Genomic DNA, 21,222 nt, shown 5'->3' on the forward strand with positions numbered 1-21,222 from the left:
TCAGCCGCGGTGCTGCGGGGAGCTTCCTGTGCAAAGGTCAAGTGATGCTTCATGGTGGGTGAGCTTACCCGTGTCTGTCAAACCAGGAGGAGCGTTGTCACCAGCCATGGAGTGTGTGGAGCTCAGCTTCCCCGAGAACACAGCAGGAAGGATGGAGTTGGGGGAGGATTTACACCAGGTGAAGCGGGGAACTGGCCGAATGCTTCCCAAATCCAGGCTGCTGGCTGGTGTTGGTCCTTGGGTGGCTGTGATGGAACTGCAGCCTCGCTCGCAGGAGGATCTTTGTCACACCACAACATTGGGAAGACCCAACAGCCACCTGCTCATTGTATGTGCCTCACGATGGGAAACTGGTCATTGGAAGAAGATCCTAAACTTATTTTGTGACTACACGTGTAACAGCACACAAGGTACAAACCAGTTCTCCTCACCCCCAGCAACAAGCTGGATCAAGGATCTAGCTCTGCGGCGGCACTTTGGACATCCAGGCACTCTGCAGACTCATGATTCCTCCTTCAGACCTACCCTTCTTGGGAAAAATGAATATAAATCTCTTTTTCTTTGTACCTTAAAATTCAGGGAGAGAGAAAGTATTTGAGCCCAAAGAGTGAGCCCAGGTCAGAGGGAGGAAAGAAACACAGTGGTTCTCGACACTCAGCGCTCCGCTGAGGTCTCTGCACCCCACCTTCCCTCATGGATCACCAGGGATCTTGGCACAGCAGCACTGCAGAGGTACAGAAGCGCTGTAGCTCTCACACCATACAATGCAGGAAGTCCACCAGAACACACCTGGCTCCGTGCTACACAGAAATACTTTGCAAAGGACAAACATTCACTCAGCAAAACTGTTATCAAATTCCTATCTCCAGCGCAGTGAGTAATAATACAGCTGCAGAGCAGTGATTAGATTAAAAGAGCTATTTTAAAACCCAGCTTCAAAGTCATGGTAAATAGTCATTTTGCAAAACAGCACATTTCACACCGAGGGACATCCCCACGTAAGAGCAGACGGAGCTGGCGGCTCCCACACACCCCTGTGCAGGTTCTCACAGCGCCGGCGACTGCGCCGCGAGCCCAGCGCTGCCTCCTCGTTCTTGGCACCCGTTGGGAAAGAGAACTTCAGGATGTCCCCCCAGACACAGTGTCCTCCTCGTTCTTGGCACCCATTGGAAAGGAGGACTTTCCATCACTGAAAGTCAGGATTTCCCCCAGCCTGCCTGGATGAGCCACACAGTGACCTCGCTGGGTATCCCATAAAGACGTGCTGTTAAAAACCCCCAAGCCAGGTCTCATCTCTTACTTTGCTCTTACTAAGACACATGTGGGAGTGACTTTAAAGCAAGTGAACAGAAGGGGAAGAAAAATGAAAGTGCGGTGGGGCGACAAGCTCTTTAAAAGTTAGGGGAAAACCTTTGAAGAGGAATTAATAATCCCTCCCAGTGTGTTTTTCTTGTTTCAGCGATGAGCTGTTTGAAGCCCATCGGGATTGTAACAGCTAAAACAAAGCTCCTCCTATATTCCTGCTCCTACACATCTGACCAGCATCAAGCAGGGCGTGAAACCCTTTTGGGCTGAGTTAAAGCACACATTAGGAAACACAAATGCACGTTAAAAAAATAAAACCATCTTAAATGGCTCTTAATATGCACAAAAATAAACTTCATCTAAAAACTGGTCTCTGCTCTTGGGATTTCCTCAGTCCCACCCAGCACAGCAGCGAGGCAGAGATGCTACAGAACACTGACTGGTTTGGAGAGGAACGTTGTGAAAAGGCGTCACCTGCCCCGTGGCACTCGTTTGAAAACTGGCATAGAAAAATATACTCAAGAGGTTTCTTTCTGCTCATGAAAACCCAAGGAGCCTCCCCTCTGACCTTGGGAAACGGGTCCTTTTACTTGAGCACTACCCGGTGCTCTCCCCGTGCTATGTGGGAGGAGAACTCGTAGCGGTCGTGGCTCCGGTACCCGCAGACGTTGCACTCGAAGGGGTCGCGGAAGCCGTGGCAGCCCATGTGGATGGTGAACATCACGTAATCCAAAAAGAGGACGTGGCAGTGGTCACACCGGTACACGCCGATGGCTTCCCCTTCCTTGTTGATGACCTTGAAGGCATCTCGTGGGCATATGGCGGGCGGCTTGATGATGTCGTATGGCCTTGGGAAGTCCTTCAAGGGCTGGAGGCCGTTGCGGGCAGGAGCGGGGAGCATCTGGCTTGGGTGGAAGGTGGGATTCTGCCGCTCCTCGTGGTTGCTGTCAGTGTCTGTGGAGTCTTGGCCGCTGTTGTTGGGGGACAGGCCTCTGTCTGAAGACAAGCTTTTGTCCCTTAGGTGGGGGTGGCTCTTCTCAGCATCCTGCAAGGTGCCGTTGGGCACCTCGGCGCGGGTCAGCGCGATGGGATACAGGCTGCTGATGACAGGGACCATCTCAGCGGTGGGAGCTGGGGGTGTCTGCACAAGAGGGCGCAAGGCTTCAGCCCCCAGGTAGGTGATGGCGTTGTTTATGGCTTGGTCCATCATACGTCCTTGCATCATGTCGCTTTCCTTTTCGTACATGAAACTTGAATTATAATTAACATCAAAACTGTGACGTTTCTCACCTGCAAGAGAAGAGAGGCATGAAGTCACCTGGGTGAGTAAGAAGCATTTAGACTCCATGAGGTCTGTTTTAAATGGCAGCAGTCTCTGGAAAGTAAAGAGGCATGAAATGTTCTCTGCTGAAAGAGGCTCTTCACACACCCAAGTAGCTTTTGGGGGCGAGGGTTGAGTTCTGTTCATTTTTTAAGGCTCAGGCTTGGAGGCAAAATAAATCTCTTAGAGGAGGAGGTGAGGATGGTTACTGACTTGGAAACATCAGATCCACCAATCTTTGAGTTACGGTAACTCTGATAGTGCAGATGTTTATCAGTGACCTGTCAACACCATGACTCAATGGATATGAAACTCATGAGGTTTCACTGCAGAGGCAGAAAACCAGGAGCTCACGTTTCCCTTATAAAACACTCAAAAAGGTGAGTGAACCACAAGTGTGTAACTGCTTCCAGCCCTCACCAGGACTTTACACAGAAGGAAACCAGACCATAGAGCATGTTTGTATGAGTCAAACTCAGTTCCAAGAGAGTGAAAGATGTGAACAAAAAGGCAACAAAAGCGAAAATAGACATCTGGGACTCCCTGTGAATTTGGGGTTCACTGTCATAAGACAAGAGACAAAAAACACAACGTGTGATCCCTGAGGCTCTCACGTGCTGTTATCCCGCTATCCGGGTGGCTTTTTAAAGTCCTCACAACAGCCCATTCCATCTACCTTCGATTCAAGGTTGTATCAATGAAATGCAAATACCCAAAAGCTCTTCTGACCCGCTAACATCCATGTGTTGTGGTGCTGCACCCCTTCAAGAGGCAACAACTCATCAGCTACAGACTCAGTTCTCGGTGTTCACTGACCGAGCAGCCTCTGGTTAGCAGAACATCTTTCCTCTTTTTGCTTGTCTCAGTGCAATGCTAAAGCTTTCCCCTTCAACATCCACACATGAGCCATGGGGTGGGACATGTTCTCATGTGCTGGTTGCTCAGTGGCTCTTCACTTACTTCTAAACCACACTGGTGAGGTGTGGACACTGGGAACAGGGAGTGAACCTGCTTCCTGCCACCCTGCTAACCAAAGCAGCCATTTCTCATGAGACTTCACACGCCAGGGGACAGTGGTGAGTGGAACTGTGTCGGAGCTGCCCTAACACTTCCACCACTATCAGAAATAGACTTTTAGTCTTGGGCTCGAGGAGAACTTGTTTCTAAAAGGAAGAAATAGAAGCCTGGAGGCTGAGATGCTCAGCGGGTGTACTCTGCAGAAACGCCTGGACTGCAGCAGTTACTTTGCCTTGCACCAACTGAAGATAGAGGCCCATGAACGTTCTAGAGAGCAGTGAAACCACCAGCAGGTATCGAGCTGTTCTGCTGGGTTGTTTTCTTTATAAGTATCTGTTCATTAATCAAACCAGGAAGTACAAAAAGCCAAGGTTTGCACTTTGCTCCATACACATGCAAAACAGATATCCACAGCAAAACAGGAAACATAAAGCCATAAACTTCCATTTAAATCCTTGTTCCCTCACAACTAAGGGAAAAAGCAGAGCCCAAAATCTTCGTGGGAGAAAGCTTTGAAGAGGGGCCTAGTGCAGAGGTTAAGAGTCAAGTAGATGGTTTGCTGATCTGTGTCCTTATTTGAAACTTATTATGCACACGAGGTAGCTCCTGCAGATGAAAATGTGAAAAATAAAGTGGGCAAAACTCCTGGTGCTTGTGTGAACCTCTGTAGAGCCCTCAAATAATAACACAGTTGAGTTTTATTTCCTGATCAATGGGCTTCATTCACAGAACCGAGCCTAACAAAGATGCCTTGTTAGTACACATCCCTATCCCTCCTTCCTGACAACATGAAAAATCAGCAGCCATTCCAACAACGCTGTTTCCCAAGAAATCCCAAAGCTGTCCTGTTCATCTGCACTCCCACACGAGCAGTTCAGGCAGCCACAGGAGTCACAGCGAGGGCAGACAGACCCCCCTTGCAAACACACTTCCCAGGGATAAAAGGGACTAAGTAATCTTTTCACATTTAACTTAACAAGAACCCCACAGGTTCAGGGAAATCACTTGAAGTGTCAGCAATCAGCTCTTTTGCTCCTGGATCCTCCAGCTTCTCCACAAACTCCCTCTCCATGGTGCAGCATCGGTTCGTGCCATCACCCCAGCACGTTACTGAGCTCCATCACAAATCTGTTCCATATGGTAACTGGTAAACTGATAAAACAATCAGAAACACACTTCACTTGATGTGTATGCTGAGTGTATGGTTAATAAAGCACATCAAGATCGAAATGGTAGCAATTGTAGACCAAGGTAGGGTGAAGCTGATCTCCGTGCTAAGGAAAAGGAAGCTAAAGCTTTTCAAACCCGTTTGCATTAGCATTACTTTTTGAATCACAGCAGGACACGTAAGGTCTAAGTCACGCAGTCAACAGTTTCAGTATGAAGTACCCAAAGGCACTCACATGGAGCATTACTTCACTCCTGTGTGAAGAGGTGACATTTTTAAAGCCATACTAAGACATCTGGATAAAAACTAGCAGTTTTCATGCATGAAAGTGCAGTGCTGCCCACCAAATCCACCCAGAGCTGCGTTACCTTCAGAAACCACAACGGCTTTACGTCTCTGTGGATTCAGCAGCGTACCTGTACCCAGGCTTGGACCTCAGCCCCAGGTCTTCAGGCCAGGTCCTCAGCACGTGCCCTGCCAGGTGGGTCTGAGCCCTGCCTGTGTGCTCAGCCCCACGTTTCTCCCCTCCCCGGTCATGTGTGTGACCAGTGCTCAGGTCCCTGCAGCAACCATAAAGTTGATAGCAAGAAAAAGCATCTCTCAGTACCTTATATACCCAACCAGAACATAAACAAGGCATTGCTAGTACCAGTCTCATACAACTGCTGACTAAGTCAGGTCTTTACTCAGGACACAAGAGTTGCATTTCACTTTCTTAAAAGGCAAGTTAATGAAAGCAGACTAGCCAAGAGGATCAGACGCTCACTGGAGCACAGAACCTGCCAAACTAGTATTTGAGATCCCCAGCATGCAAAACTCTGATCATAGAAAATTAAATGCAAAGAAAATGCTATGGAAACATCTTGTTGCTTAAATTACCACAAGAAAGGATTTGATATTTTTTGAATCGTATTCAAATTCAGCAGCAGGATGACTAACAGAAATCCAACACTTTTCTGTCTTTAGGCCTTATTCCATACATGCATCCCACAAGTATCTTCAGCTCCTGCTGACTAGCCAGAGCATTCTGCTCTTAACAGCACGGAGCCTTCCTGTTCTTTTCCTGGGAAGAACCTGGCAGAGAACATTTCAAACGCACAGCTACAGAAAACAGCACATGGAAGTTCATCAAACGGAGCTATAAATTGCCTACACAGACAGACACACAGCGCAGCAGTAGCTTCCATCCAGTTTAAGTATCTAACAGAACATACTCTTTGTATTTCAATCAAGCCCCTACAACAAATCACTAAAACCACATCAGAATCAGCCCAGTTACTTTATTTCTATTCTGTTGTATTAGCTTAGGTTATAAACTCGAGCAGGCTGTTTAAAAGAAGCAGAGGCATTGTACTAGGAGTTACCAGCTCGCACACATTTAACTGTTGCACATGAAAAGGTTTTTTGTTCTTACCAATAAATTTCTGAGGCATTGAGCTTTTTCTCTTTGCCACGTTGCTCGCTAGCCTGTCCAGCACAAGGGCTCTTTCACTCCCCATCTCTGCCTTGATGTGCCTTCCCTCCACGCTCGCTACTTCCGAAATGTGACAAGGAAGACAAGAAAAAACAAGAACACAACAAGTTGATGAAAAGGGAAAAAAAAAAAAGATAAAAAAATAAAGAAATTAAAATAATAAGGAAGAGATGAACGGTTTAATGTCTGGAGTTTGCCACACTAACTGGGAGGAAACTGTTTGGAGATCTGATGTCAGCTTGTTTTGCTGCTTCTGCTGTTCTTGCTTCTTTGCGTCTTGGGCACCAGTTGCGGTCAGTGGAACCAAGCACAGCAGCAGACACGGATCTTGCAGTCCTGAGCTCATGCAAGGGGAGCAGAAACCATAAGACCCAGTATCTTCATTAGCAAGAGGAAGTGCAAAATCAATGGGCTGGAAGGGTTGGTTACAAAGTGGAGCTGGAGATACAACCTCTGCTAGCCTGTCATTTCTATTCTGAGTAAGACCGGGACACCTGCAGGCTGCCACCGCGCTCCAGCGCTGCAGTCGAAGACATTCAGCCCTGTGCCACACTGCTTTAGGTACCACTCACACGGAGAGGTCTTCACTAAGAAACTGGCATGAAATATAGCGATGCTCCATCCAAATCAAATTAACAAAACCTTTCAATAGTCGCTTCCAGCTCATTTTTCCCCAGGTGTCTTTATCACTTCTTTTTTTTTTGCCCTAAACTCCCTCAGAACGTTGCTTTAAAGCTCATCACAACCTCCAGAACTTCCAATTTTAGGGCGATACACCCTATGATCACTCCCTTGATGCAGGACCACTGGCAGCTTTAAGGATCTTCTCATTTTCCAGAGCCTCCTCCAGCCGTGCTCACCAGAGCTCACCATTTCACGGAAATTACTGCTTGCTCTCACCTCAGGGAGGCTGCACAGGCTTTTGAGGTGGATCAGCCACCTCATATCACTACTACCAGACTAATACTGAGTGTAACTGCTGTGGCTTCCCCACAGAAAGCTCCCGCTCGTCTGCAGAACAAGCAGCAGTTGAGGTGTTTTTATATTAACAAGTAGCACAAAGAGTTTCAGTGTCAGGGAGCAAATGTGGTGAAACTGGACACATTGCAAGAGCCTTGCCCCTGCCTTTAAGTGCTGGTATCTAAGTGGAGGAAAGCAAGGGCAAGGCAGGGTAATTTGCTTTCTCAAGGTAATACTAAAGGTCAGCTCTCACTGTGAAAGAATCCTGGCTGTGTGTGATTGTACTTTTGCACCTAAATATATGAAGCATCATCTATGTAAGAGGGAAGTAATGCCAGAGGAAAGTGATACAAGTGCTTTGGTATCGCTGCAGCCCTGTTAACTGCACTTTTAGTAAGTATTGGACTTAAACTGCAGTTTGCCCAGCACAGGAAGCAATAAAAATGCAACATCATTCCTTCATAGCTCCGTGTGCTGCATCTCCCTGGAAATGCCAAAGTCTCTCCTGTTCATTAGAGCTGCTACTGATATCATACGAGTTGCAGCGAGCACCAACCGTGACTCACCAAACCTCAGACAGAAGCATTTGTTAATGTTTGTTCAGCACTTTAAACATGTAAAGTGCTTCAGAAGCACTCGATGCCTCAAATACTCTGCTCTGAGTGTGACCCAGGGTGGATGGAGAGCGGGGTTCACCTCAGCCCTGTTTCATCAGGCTGTAACCCCATGATGTACATGATAACCAGACCCACAGAGGGCATGCTCAGGGCCTTAAAGGTAATAACATCCTGCTTTCCCAGGCTGATCTTGATTCCAAATTGCTCTAGGATGTTTAAAGACTTACAATAAATATAACTCAAATTATAGTTGGAATAAACATATTCATTAGCTGCTAAAACGCATCTGCTGCCAGCACGAAATACCAAGACACTACGTAATAGTTGACATAAAGTGAAGCAAAACATCAGATTAAGTCAAACTTGTAAAGGAAAGTGAGGTAGAACATGATCATCCCTTTGGAGTTTGGCCAGAAGCTCTAGTTAATTCTTGAGGATACTGTCATGGGATTTGTGATTTCAGAGCTTCTGTTTAACACTCATGCTCCAAAAAGATGGACTACGCTTCCTGAGCTCTTTATACTGTCTGTAGATAACTGCAGTTCGAAGCTGGAACTGGCCCCAAGGCAGAAAGCTGTCACCTTGTGAGGTCACTGCACAGATCAGTAATGATTTGAATTTAACCTCCCCAGCAACCCACAACTGCCCTGAACAAGATAACACAAATAGGGCTGTATATTGAAAAACACATAAAGAAAGAGAACACGGTTCATCCCTGCCAGAAAGCAGCCCCTTGGTCCCTACCATTTCTTCATGGTTCTTATTTTGTCCTCCAAATTCCTCTTTTTCTCAGCCTTTAACTTCACCACTTGCATTTATGTTCTACTCCAGCTTTAATTTCACATTTTCAGACTCTTTTTCTCCTGACAGTGAAGCTTCTGGAGCCCTCTCAGCCAGACCAGACACAGGCTGGAGTCTAAATGTAGCGTGTCAGTGACTGCTTGTCTTGCCAATGTGCCACCAAAGGGACTTCACTAAATTAGTGTCAAGAGGGCAGGCAAGCAGCTTCCTGCAGAGGTGACAAGAGTCTTTACTCAGAGGAGATTGCTGAGGAGACAGTAACTACTGACCTACATAAGATGTTCTGGGACATCTGTAATTATCAGTCTCCCAGCTTGATGTCTCTCTGCCATTTTATTTGAAGGCTGAGGATACTTTCTTTCACGTTAAGATATCCTGCTCCTTGCTAACAGCCAGCTTTTTCCTGAAGGAAAAAAATCATCTCTAATTATGGGCCACAAAAGACATCTTCATAGAGCACCCTCAGGGAAACAGTCTCTGCTCCCACTGAGACACAGGTGGTTACACTGGTTCTGTCCCTCAACACTGCTCTTTACCCAAAAGTGAACTTAAAATTACCTCCCCTGCCCCTTTCTTCTGGACCATTTCTTAAACAGTCCAAGAATATATTTAGTATTTAGGAAACATTGGTTTTAATCACTTAAAATTCTCTAAAGTCTTCTCAGAGAGAAATAGTCAGGCCCTGTCTCCCAGCTTCTCTGGGCATCCTGTGCCAGTGCCTCAGCAGCCTCACAGGGAAGAACTTCCTCCTAAGATCTCATCTCAATCTCCCTTCCAACAATCTAATAATAATAATACAATTAGATAATATCACTCATCTATATGAATGACTACTTATTTTTCCTTAAATGACTGGGGGACCTCTCTCAACCAGTGCTGTCACCTCACCACCATGTCTCTCTGCAGACACACAGAGCGGATACCCTCCTTCCAGCCCAGGGCATGAACACACACAATGATTTAACTTTCCATGGTGTGGTTTCTGTCACCCCAGAAACGTGAGTGTCATTTTTAGAACATGTGGGCATTGCTAACAAACCCCTAAAGCACAAAGCAGAGCTCAAATTAGAGGCATTGCTTCCTGTAGCGTTTCTATGTGGTCACTCAACACTGGAGAGTGGAACGGAGAGGTGGGTTCTTGCGCAATGAGATCGATGCGATCAGGGACTGAGTAACACTCTGACAATGTTGTTGCATAAAGGTCTTTGTTCAGAGCTATTTCCATGTCTGGAACATGCAAACCTTGCGCTAAAAAGCAGCTAGAATGGTTACTATTGGTGCTCTGATACTGTAATGAATTATGGGATGATGGCATGTAGAGCGTGCTTGAGCTTTGAGATGGCTCCACATGAGAAGGCTGCAAGGACTTCAGGGAAGTTCCCCACTTCAAAGTGTTGTGGATAAGTAGGGGAATGGTCAGAAAGTAAAACAAATGCTCACTAAACACAAGTGCAAAATGCTACATTTAGGGGAAAAAAATCAGATCGAAAGCACTAAATGAGCTCCCGAGGCCCTTTCCCGCCTTCCCACGCTCGGGCTCTGTCATCTAACAGAGTGCTGATAGCAGAGAATGGAATGGAAATGCCTCAGCAAGACTGGGGTTCCTGTTTGTCAGAAACCTCGCTGCTCCACTAAAAACAGGGCTGTGTTTTCGAGATGCAAAGTCTCAAAGGCACAGGGTACATCATGCCGTACTGGAAATTCACGTTTCCTCTGTGCCACTGCAGCAAGCACACAGCGCGTTCTGGATAAGTGAAATGTTGCTATTCTGAAATGAATATCAATCATCAGGAACATTTCAAAGCAGAAATCTGTAGTAGGTATCATGTTTTTCATTTTCATGTGGTAGACATCTCTGAGTGATTGCCATCATGGGAGCCTGTGCTGTACCATCAAACCACAGTTACAACGTGCATGGGCTCTTATGAAACCCAAAACTTGCTGATGCTCTGATCATCATTTCATTTTACTACAAAAACATGTCACTTGCTGAAGGGAAAACAGTCCATGTCAAACTGTAAAACTCAAACTTCCAAACAAATTATTGTTTCTTTATGGAGGCTTGTGTGTGTGCATATGACCTAAGGCCTGATACACCAACCTATTCACTCTGCGCGGGGTAAGGACTCTTGCACCCACATTGTTATCATCGTGTATCAACAGGTCTTCACACTGGTTTTCAGGCCTGGCTTGTGATGAGCCTGCAGAATCCTTGCTTGATAAGCATCTCACTAAATAGGGTTTTTAAGTGACTTATTATTCAAGGGCCGTGGTAAATGTTGTCATCTCTCTAAGTATATTTTTACATTTTAGTTTTTTTCTCTGAAAACTCAGTTTAATCTTTTCCTTGGAAAGAAAATTCAAACTCAAAACTAGGAAGCTTGAGTCCTTCAAGTTACAGATGCTCCAAAGGCTCTGCTCTGGAGCCAGGCTGAGAGAGCTGGGCTGGGTCAGCCTGGAGAAGAGAAGGCTTCGGGGAGACCATGGACTGAGACATGTGAACAACTATTGTCAACAGCCACAGACACCAACTCGCCAATAAAATAAGCCAGGAAATAGCAGCAATGTAGGAATAATGTAACTGACTGCAAGTGTCACCTACAGAAATGCTGTGTGCAAGGTATTTTAGATGTTTTATTCAAAGTAACTGTGAAATGAAAAAGTGATTACAATAAAAGCATTCTTTAGCTAATTGCCTGAGGGATGCACTAAACCAGACCCTTCCCAAAGATGTTACAGCCCTTTAGGTTCCTGGAAATGACTGGAGTGAAAACCGTTCTCAGGCTGCCCATCCACAGCTTACCAGATGCCCTTGTCTGACGCACTGTGATGTGCCACCCCTCGAAGCCACACACACTCACCGGGCTCACACACGCCGGCATTCTGCAGGTACGTACGGCACCGCTCCCGGTGCTCCTCCAGCGAGCTCCTCTGCTTGTAGCTCCTCCCGCAGAACTCACACTTGTAGGGCTTCTCCACTGGAAAAGGGAGAGGGCAGCATCAATAACCACCAGAGACCCCTGAAACGCTTCCTGCCTGGCATTCGAGTGTGTCGCTACTCATAGCATGCACAAGGGTGCAACCCACCAGGCACAGCGTTCCTCTTCATCCCCTCAACTCAGCACCAGGAAAGGAGAGGATTTCGGATTAGATGCTGTTCCCAGGAGCTCAGGTTCCTGGAGCCCTGCTCTAGCTTTTCTTGGCCTAACTTCCATAGGGAAGAGCAACTGTCCTGCTGTGAAGTGGGGCAGCCGCTGTCCCAGCTGCCTCACCTAGCTCCTGTCTATACAGACTTTATCAAGGATGTCATGAAACTGAAGAACTTAAACCCAAAACTATACGTGAGGTTCATTTAATGCCCAAAGGCGTATATTGTAAAGTGAATGATCCTAATTCATTGAAGCTAAAGCAAACCTGTTTGAAACTCCAGATATCCACACAGCCTTCCCCAGTGCCTCACAGGCAAAGACTGGCAGCACTTTCTAAACTGTCTCATTATTGTTTTGTGACCAGACATCCTCTAACACACCCAGGCAAGGTATCAGCCCTGTGCAGCAGAACACAACTGGCCTTGCACTGGATACTGTGCTCCCTGCTGCTAATGCAGTTGTTCACTTACTGATGTGATTCACTTGGAGAGGTTTTCTTTCTCCCATTTGACAAGCCAGCTCTTGCACACTTCAGTCATGACAACCACATGATGTGTTTGAAGCATGGTGGTTTTAACATTGTGCTGGTGGGGGACAGACACCACCGCTGTGCTGGGGCTTGGTTAAACCAGAACCTCGTTTATTCCTGTCAGATACTCTCATTTTTAACTTTGATTCTGTGTGAGGCTGAACTTTTTTGCCTGTTAAGTGCAGTGCAGAGATAACATCTATCATTTAGAATAACTGTTTTGTGTCTAGGCCCCTGTATAACACAGGATATACACAAATCAAAGAGGAAGCACAGCCTGGCTCTGGGGGAACTAACATTAATCAGTTTATACCTGGCTTGTTATTCAAGTCACCTCAGCTCTGTGCCTCCGTTATTCCCATCTGGAAAATGGACAGAACGCCCTACCAGCCTTGGGAAAAACCCCTGGCGTTTGTTGAGCTTGTTAAGGCATTCAGATGAAAGGCACTACACAACAGCAGAGTGTTAACTGCCAATAGGGTCATGGTGTCCTGGATGTTGCTCCTAGAGCTCTCCTACCAGCTTGGGGTAGGAACAGAAGGAAGTCCAAGCAAAGCACTCCCGGCTCCGCTCTGGAGGATATTTTGCACAGGGAGGTCTGGTTTGTCACAGCACAAAGCGGGTTCCCCTGTGCCCTCCTTCTGCACCAAGAGTGGAGCCGAGCCCTGAGGTGGTTCCATCAGCTCAGCAGGCAGGTGAGTGGTCACTGCTATTTGCTGACTCCTCAAAACCAGACCGGCTGAGCCGACTTTGCCGACGGACTCTATTTTCCACGCCTCGTGTCCTAGTGACACACATCTAAAACACATGAAGTGCCTTTGAAGTCACTTACCAGAATGTGTCCTTAAGTGACCTGTTAGCGCATCCCTCCTTTGGCAGGCATAACTGCAAAGATGACATTTAAAAGGTTTTTCCCCTGTGTGTAGTTTAATGTGGCGGAGGAGGTTTCCCTTCTGAGTAAAGGAAGCTCCGCACTGATTACACTGGAATGGCCGTTCACCTTAAAATGACATACAAAAAAGGACATTTAATGGTTACGTGGGTATCATGAGTATCCTCACACCCTTTCCTTTTTGGAAGGGGAAAGAATGAGATACTGGATCAATATCTTTCTATAGAAACACACACAGCCCTTCCGTTGACTTCAGTGGGAGTTACTGCAAGCCCTGGTGTCAGAGCTTCTCGTAACATATGTAGACTATGGAAAACACTGTACAGTTTTTCCATGGAAATAAGTGTTCTGGAGGAGGCTGATTCCAACAAGCTAGCAACTTTAAGAAAAAAAGGGCTTATCTTACTGTAGGTTGAAACCCAAGATGCTCACTGGTTTGTTGCCAAAGCATAGCACAAAGAGAAATACACATAGAGACTGGAAATGGCAGCACAAAACCAATCTAACTTGTGTTTTGTGCCTAAAATACTTCAATTACGTAGTGCCTTTCATCCAAAATCCTTAAAATGCCCCACAAACACACTTTGACTGACATTTGATCCTGATAAGAAGAAAAGGGGGTAAAGTGAGGCACAGAAAAGTGAGTAACTTGCTACAGATCATGTGTGGCATCAAGGACAGAAGAAAGAAGCCCTGATTTTAGTATCCTTTGATAAAAATAAGTAGTCTAGATTACAATTAATTATCCTTTCAGTATTCAGCTCTTACGAGAATAATAGAGGGATATTTACCAGTGTGGCTACGCTTATGAACCATCAAGACATTGAGGCTAACACAGGCTAATCCACAGATATCACAGTTCATTTTTCCACTAGCTGGCCTGATGTTGTCATATGAACCCGAATGTCTTTCCAGTTTAATGCTTTCATATTCATTATATTCTCTGGGATAGGCGTAAGGCAGTTCAGATTCTTCAGGGGTTTCCATTGGCTCTGAATGTAAAGCACTCTCCTCTCTTTCACTGTATTCACCTTTCACTTTAACCACATCATCTGCAGGTAAAACAAAGCACAAAAGGGAGAAATGCTCATCTTAGGCACAAAGAAGTATCTTAGGAAAAAACTTACCAAGTATCACAGCAAATTACATTATCAATCTTCCTAAAAGCTTTATGTATACCCCCAAAGATGAAGAGATGCAGTTGAGACTTGAATCTTCGTGGGTCATGTACACTTCATGATACTCACTGTGAGAGAACCCTTAAAACCATTGACCTGCCTGTTATTTACCTTTGATGGATTATTTTCTTCTACTATATAAAATATATCACAATATAAACTCCTGCAATGACATGGCACTACCCTGTGAATTGGAAATCCAGAAAGACACACATTAAAAAGGATATTTATATCTTCTCATGGAACCTTTGGTGCCTGAAAAGTGGTTTACTGATAAATAAATGCATCCCAGAGACAGGAAAAGATTTGCCCGAATTCATATTGCAAGTACATGGTAAAGAACACAAAGACTCGTGAAGATCCATGGCCTTCAGACAGGTTCCTGATTCTGGAGCCTTGTCCAGAGAAAACCAAAACCATTGCCTTAAATGACTGTAATTTCATGCCAAGGAGGCAAATGCAACACGCAGCCAGTAATTTACTAACAATAACGCTCCATGTTGGTCCCATTATATAAACACCTGATGATTCCCAAGTTCTGTCATCGAATTTCCTTTCCACCATTAACTCCAGCGTCACTAGCACTTGCATTCAAATCCTTCCTAAAAGACAGGAGAGCTTTTCTTTCTGCTTAAAGCTGACTTTTCCATCCAGACAAGGGCTGAAGGTTATGCCTCAAGCTACCAATTGAAGAAAAGCACCGAGAGATCAAATACAGAGCTTCCTGTCTGAAAGTACTGTTCTCCTGGCCACCTGCTCCTCTCACAGACTGAGGGTTAGACAGTTAAATCTGGCACTGAATCACTTGTCCTTTCTCCAAAGTACAGACCATGGACTGCTGAATATGTATTAGCTCTGGTTCTGAGTAATAAACCACATCAAATGCCGAGAACAAACAATGGGTGACAGCGAAAATGAGGTGGCAACATGAAAGCAGCCCTGAAAAATAAAGATCTGGCAAGCAATGCTTTATGAAATCAACTTTTTCAACTATATTTTAGTGGTAAATTCCTTCCTTGAGCCCAGATGTTTGCACTGAGCCCAGCCAGTCTCCTCCTTTGGGTTGAAATGAAGCAGAAGAAACAAGCAGGTGGTAATTTCTTCATCCTATTTGAGAATCCACAGTAGTGTGGAAAACTCCAAGATTCCTCTTGGTGCTCTCCCTAGATGATGATATCCACATCAGGGTGGCTTTTCCACCCATTCTCTGTGGTTTTACACCCCTATCTCAAATGGTTTTTAACGTTTGGCTTTGGGACTGATCTTTAAGGTCCCTTCCAACCCAAACCATTCCATGATTCTATGATTCCTGCTTCCACAGAAACAGGGTTTCCTCTGCAGGTGCCTTTGCTGCCAACTTCATGCCCGAGCATCCGAGGGTGATCCTGCTCTGAACCCTCCTTCAAAATCAGTTTATACATCCACTTCCGTTACTCTAAGGAAAAATTCCTACCAATTCCTGAAAGCAGCTCTCGGCAGAATGTCTGTTCCCCCCAAAAAATGAGTTTTGTTGGTTGGGGTTTTTTTTTCCCTCTCAAAAGGAGGCAGCTCCAAACTAATTTGCTACATCCTGCAGAGCACGGTGAAAGGAAGTGCACGTTGCAGCTGCACCTTGGTGGTACTTTCAGAAGCAATTTCAATTCCCACTTTCTACTTAACGTCTCACCTTTGGTCTGCGTCAAACACAGTTGCTTAGTGCTGAAGGACCAGTTGTGAGCTCCAACTGAGAAGACTTCTCGACTGTTTGCTGCTGTTTCTCACCACAAACTCAGGTTTTCACCCTTTTACAGTCCTGCCAGTGTTCCTGTAGCGTAGCACCAACACCAGTTTGAGTTCCCCATGGCAAGCACTTGCTGACTGGCACAAACTGGGCAAACCATCCTACACTTCCACCATGGAAAATAAATACCTCTGCATTTTCCACACCGCTGCCTGCTCACGATACTGGTGTGCTCTGACAGCAGCAGAGAAGGATGCACTGAGCAAGGCTTTCCCACCACCGCCTCCCCCAACAACCCTCACTCCCACTTCAGCTGGCAGAGCCATCCCACCAAAGCTCCACTGCTTTTCAGTTTCCATGTGGGCATTTGGAGAACCTCGATGGAAAAAGCTCACCTTCTGATGACTGAGAACAACAGAAAGAACCAGGGAAGAGGTGGGGTTTTAACCATATAGATGCTAGAAGGGTTGCAATTCTTGTCTCCTAAGTCCTGTTATTCTTTAGAGTCTACCTTCCTGAGAGCACTGCAGAAGGAAGCTTTGGTACAAAGCACTCAGAGGAAAGGACAACTCAGTACAGGTCAGCCTGAAATGAACCAAGTAGTTGCAGAGGTCTAAAGCAATCAAACGCCTTTTGTGGCCCCGACTTGTGCTCTGTGTACCGGCAGCACTGGGAACCCTGTGAGATCAGGAGACCAGCAGCTGTGTGCAAAGGCTTGTATCTGTCACCCAAAACTCCTATCAACGTATTTCAAGGAGATCAGGGAGTTTCCAGGCTGGTCCCCCTTCAGCAAGAGGAAAGTGTCTGTAACTTCAAGGAGAAAAGGGAAATTTGGGGGAGGGAAAACACCATTATCCCCAAGACCACAAACAAAGCTCCCCCAGCTGAACAAAAGAAGTGCTATCCTCCCTTCCCTGCTTAGGAAAGTAAAGAGCTTGTAAGAGGAACAAAACATTCATGGTGTCCAAGCCCAGGTAACTATTTTTCTTGAGGCAGCTCAGGAAGATAATAACACTGCAGCAAAACCCTGTTGTGGATTCGACACAACAAAGCACCGGTGTGATGTGTTAAGGCTGATGATGCACATGGTTTCATTTCCTGGGGAGATGATTACAAGATGAAAGGCATTACTCCAGAGTAATATTTTTGTTTCACCTGAAACATTGTAAAAACAATGGGTTCTGGAAAAAATCCAAAATAAAGCTGTGGTGGCAACTGCAGACTGAGTCACCACATGAACAGCGCTTGGGTATGTTAGAAAACGGGTGACTAAAGAAAGGAGTCACCAGCAGCAAACAGGACAGGCCAGAGCATTATCTTGGCTATCTTCTCCAGGAGAAGGCTCCAGAAGGAACCCCCCCAATTCCTATATTTAATCCAAGACCTTGGCGTCAAATCTAGAGAGAAGAGCATCAGTTTGGTCCCGTTGTTAAGCAAAGTTTACCAGCAGTGCTCTGAAAAGCACAAAGAATATAAAGCAGAAGCTATAAAAGACAACAGCACAAAAGGGTGATGTTACTCAAGTGTTTTACAAGGAGCGGGGTCATAATCGTGAAATCCTCAGCACATGCAAAAAGTCATCTGGGTAACAAAGAAACTTCATCATCTTAATGTGGCACTTTAATGCTGCTGCTGATTTGCTGTGCCAATTCCGAGATAATGAGCCCCTAATGCTACAGATGTTCAGGCAGACTAAAGGGGGAAAAGAAAAAGGCAAAGCTTTTCTTGTATGCCGTTTCCTAACTATGCAATTAAACAAATTGTGAAAGCACATAAATAGTTTACCAGGTTTTGACAGCTCTTAATAGGAGTCAGATGCCAAAGAACAAGAAGGGAGTCCATACAGGCGCGTATTGAAGGATTCTGGTGCCTACCTGGATTTGACAGGTATTAACTGCTGGATTCAGCACTGTTCCCTCCACAGATCATCCCCAGAAACAGCAGATTAAAGCCCAAACCCAACGTACTCCTGCTAGAGCTGTTCTCCTCTCAGGATGTGAGATTCCTGTACCTAAGGCAGCTTGAAACACAACAGCCCTACGTGGGGAAACTGAAAAAGGCAGCGGAGTTTCCAGATTCGAGTCAGAATAAACACCTCTACCATGGAATTAACACACTGCAGGGGAAGATTTGCCATGAATTAAGCCCAACCCTGTTCCTCTATGAATAAAGAGATGTTTGCAGCTTTTATCGAAATGGCAAACATCAAAATAATCAGCAATGCTGTATCTGAGGGTTTTTCCTTAAATAATGAGAAAACAAGGACACACACAGGTACGTGTACATTGAACATCTGGAGATGTTCGATATCTGGAGACTATAATCGGAATTATAACATGTGAAGTGACACCAGAGCAATGTGACATTGTTGGGTTTTTAACAGAGGCAACACAGAGACAAGGGAACTTTTCTTCATGTCTGTCTCTACCTCACTTGGAGAGTTCAATTCTAGGGAAGCAAAAGAAGTTCCAGGCTCTTTGGCCCAACTTGGCCTGGTTTCTCCCACTGACAAGCTCCCTTTTTACAACCACAACAAGGCTTTTATGAGATGGAAGCTTTTATGAGTCCTTGTTTGCCACCAAAGGAGGGAGCAAGCACCCAGGAGCACTATCAGCTTCCAGCTAGACAGCAGTGGCCACAACAGGGACAAAGACATAGTGGCAATAACCATGTGTTCCCAAACACAGTGAGCACAGCATCAGACCTGACCTGCTTGGGTCTTCAGCACCAAAAATCCCAAGTGTGGCATCCAGCATCTCTGTTCTACTGAGGAAATCACTGGAAATCCACAGGTTTCACTGCCTTCACTTAATAAAATTATTACTTAGACAAATTAGGAAGAAGCTGTTCCCTGGGAGGGTGCTGAGGCGCTGGCACAGGGTGCCCAGAGAAGCTGTGGCTGCCCCATCCCTGGCAGTGTTCAAGGCCAGGTTGGACACAGGGGCTTGGAGCAACCTGCTCTAGCAGAAGGTGTCCCTGCCCGGGGCAGGGGTTGGGACTGGAGGAGCTTTAAGCTCCCTTCAACCCAAACCAGGCTGGGATTCTGTATTTGCTTTATTTTATCTTTGTGTCTTCCAGTACTGTTGTTCAGTCTCCACTTTGTACAACACCCAAGCACTATCTTCCTTAGACAGTGTATGAAGAACCCTTGGGTGGTAATTCCCAAATGAACCCTTGTGGTATGAACCTGGTGGAAATTTCACCCTAAAAATACTCTGTGATAACGTGTTTCTTTGGGTTTATTGTGACTTGAGACAAAAATAGAAACAAATCGAACTGAAATGTGGCACTGAGAATTGGAAAGGAAAAAAGAAAACCCGACCCAGGCATCATTTTCTGGCCGGTCAGATGTGTATTTTCTACTTCATTAACACCAGGGTCTCTCTAGCATTAAAACACAGAATGATTTTTCTAGTTGTACAGTTCATTACAAGCAAAACTCGATAAAATATAATCAAACAACACACATCATCTCCAAGCTCATGTGAGCCAGGAAACCTGAATTGTGTAACTGGATCTTAAAGCATCACATTCAAAACAAAGATTTTTCTTGTCATTAGGTTTATTCCTCTGCAAATCTATCATGTCATATCCAATGTTCCTACCTTTTCCCCATTTCTGCCTAATAATCATCTAGTGGGATTTTTTGGACTTTCTTTCAAAACGTTGCTAAAATAATAACAGAAACAGGGAGAAATGAAACGTTCTCCAAAGGGAGCACTACCAAAGCTGAGGCTGAGCAGGACAGCCCCAGGCCATAACACAGAATCTGGGGAGGCAGAATGCCATCACCTGAGACAACGTGACCAGGGGCTGGATATGGTCAGTGCTATGATGAAACTCCCACATTTTGGGGGTTTCTACTTAAAAAAGGCACTGACAGCTTCCTGGTTTTCCTCAACTGCCTATACTGGAGCACAGAGGATCGGGGGGATGCCACCCCACGTCGACAGGCATCCAGCACCCAGTTTTTCCAAAGGCCAGATGAATCTTGGTTTATTTCTGCCACCTGTTAACATCATCCTTTCAAATCTCAACAGCTTGAAAGCCTCCCTCTTAAAAAAGCCACATAGAACAAGCTGAAACCGGACAAGTTCTTCCCTTCTGTGCCAGGGAAGAGAACAGCACTCACAGAAAACACTTCTAAAATGACAATTCCTGAAGTCCAGAAAGCCACATACAACCACAACCGTTAAATCAGGCTGCAATTAGACACTTAATCAGAGAACATCTGGACCCAACAGTCAGACTGAGAAAGGCCACATGTTAAATTCAGATAATCACCTTCATTAGTTATATCAGGGGACCTATTACTAATGTGACCACTCAGGCACGAGCCTCTGGTCAACTGCTTCTGCAAACGAACTTCAAAGCTGAGAAGCTGAAAGTGGAGTTTCATTCAGCCTTTTCTTATGATCCACCATGCTCTTGTATTTGGTACTATAGAAGTATCACTTGAAGAGAGAATATAGCCTAATAATACAAAGAACAGAGAAATCTAGGATCAGTCTCAATGGAGTTTTAACTGAAGACAGGAGCTTGGTTAAGATGTTCAAATTCCTCAGACACCACAAACGTCACAAACCTAAGTGTATTGATTTGATTCAACTATAAACTATTTCAAGACTTGAGTTTGAGATTACAAGGACATTCTCTCCAAATGTAGGGTTTCCTAATTAAATACTTGTGATTTACTTTTAGCCTGATCTTCTCCAGGAGCACATGTGTCCACTCAGTGTTCCTTTAGTAATGTCCAGGTCTGTCCACCAAACCCAAACTCAGAGCAGAGGGGAAGGCTTGGAACTAGATGAGCTTTAAGGTCCCTTCCAACCCAAACCAGTCTGGGATTCCATGATATCTCCTAAGCAAATTCAATTTTCCTGGTGACCATGATGGGTTAATTAGAATAAGAAATAGCTGCACTTCTGTGATTGTTTCAAGGCCATCAGAATATCCCAGTTCCTGGATCAGCTCTGGGCTTCCCATCGTGCAGGATAAGCCAAGCTGATGTCAGTCACTTCAGGCTGCGGTGAGACAACCCACTGTTGATGTCACTGAATGTTCTTGGCAGCATTCCTTCTGATGGGGGGT

General features: G+C 45.4%; 1 protein-coding gene across 1 annotated transcript in view; it reads right to left on the reverse strand.

Moving 5' to 3' along the window:
• Positions 1-1,891: 1,891 nt before the first annotated feature.
• The window catches only part of IKZF3 (IKAROS family zinc finger 3 (Aiolos)), a 24,229-nt gene continuing 4,898 nt past the window's right edge, over positions 1,892-21,222 (reverse strand). The window contains exons 3-7 of the mRNA XM_010010629.1: positions 14,025-14,285; positions 13,174-13,341; positions 11,525-11,641; positions 6,226-6,342; positions 1,892-2,595 (exon numbers count right to left, since the gene is read on the reverse strand). Coding sequence (XP_010008931.1) covers positions 1,892-2,595; positions 6,226-6,342; positions 11,525-11,641; positions 13,174-13,341; positions 14,025-14,285 — 1,367 coding nt within the window. The remainder of the gene's footprint in view (positions 2,596-6,225; positions 6,343-11,524; positions 11,642-13,173; positions 13,342-14,024; positions 14,286-21,222) is intronic.

This window comes from Nestor notabilis, unplaced genomic scaffold, assembly GCF_000696875.1.
Source record: "Nestor notabilis isolate BGI_N333 unplaced genomic scaffold, ASM69687v1 scaffold6530, whole genome shotgun sequence".
In the NCBI taxonomy this organism is placed as follows: domain Eukaryota; kingdom Metazoa; phylum Chordata; class Aves; order Psittaciformes; family Psittacidae; genus Nestor; species Nestor notabilis.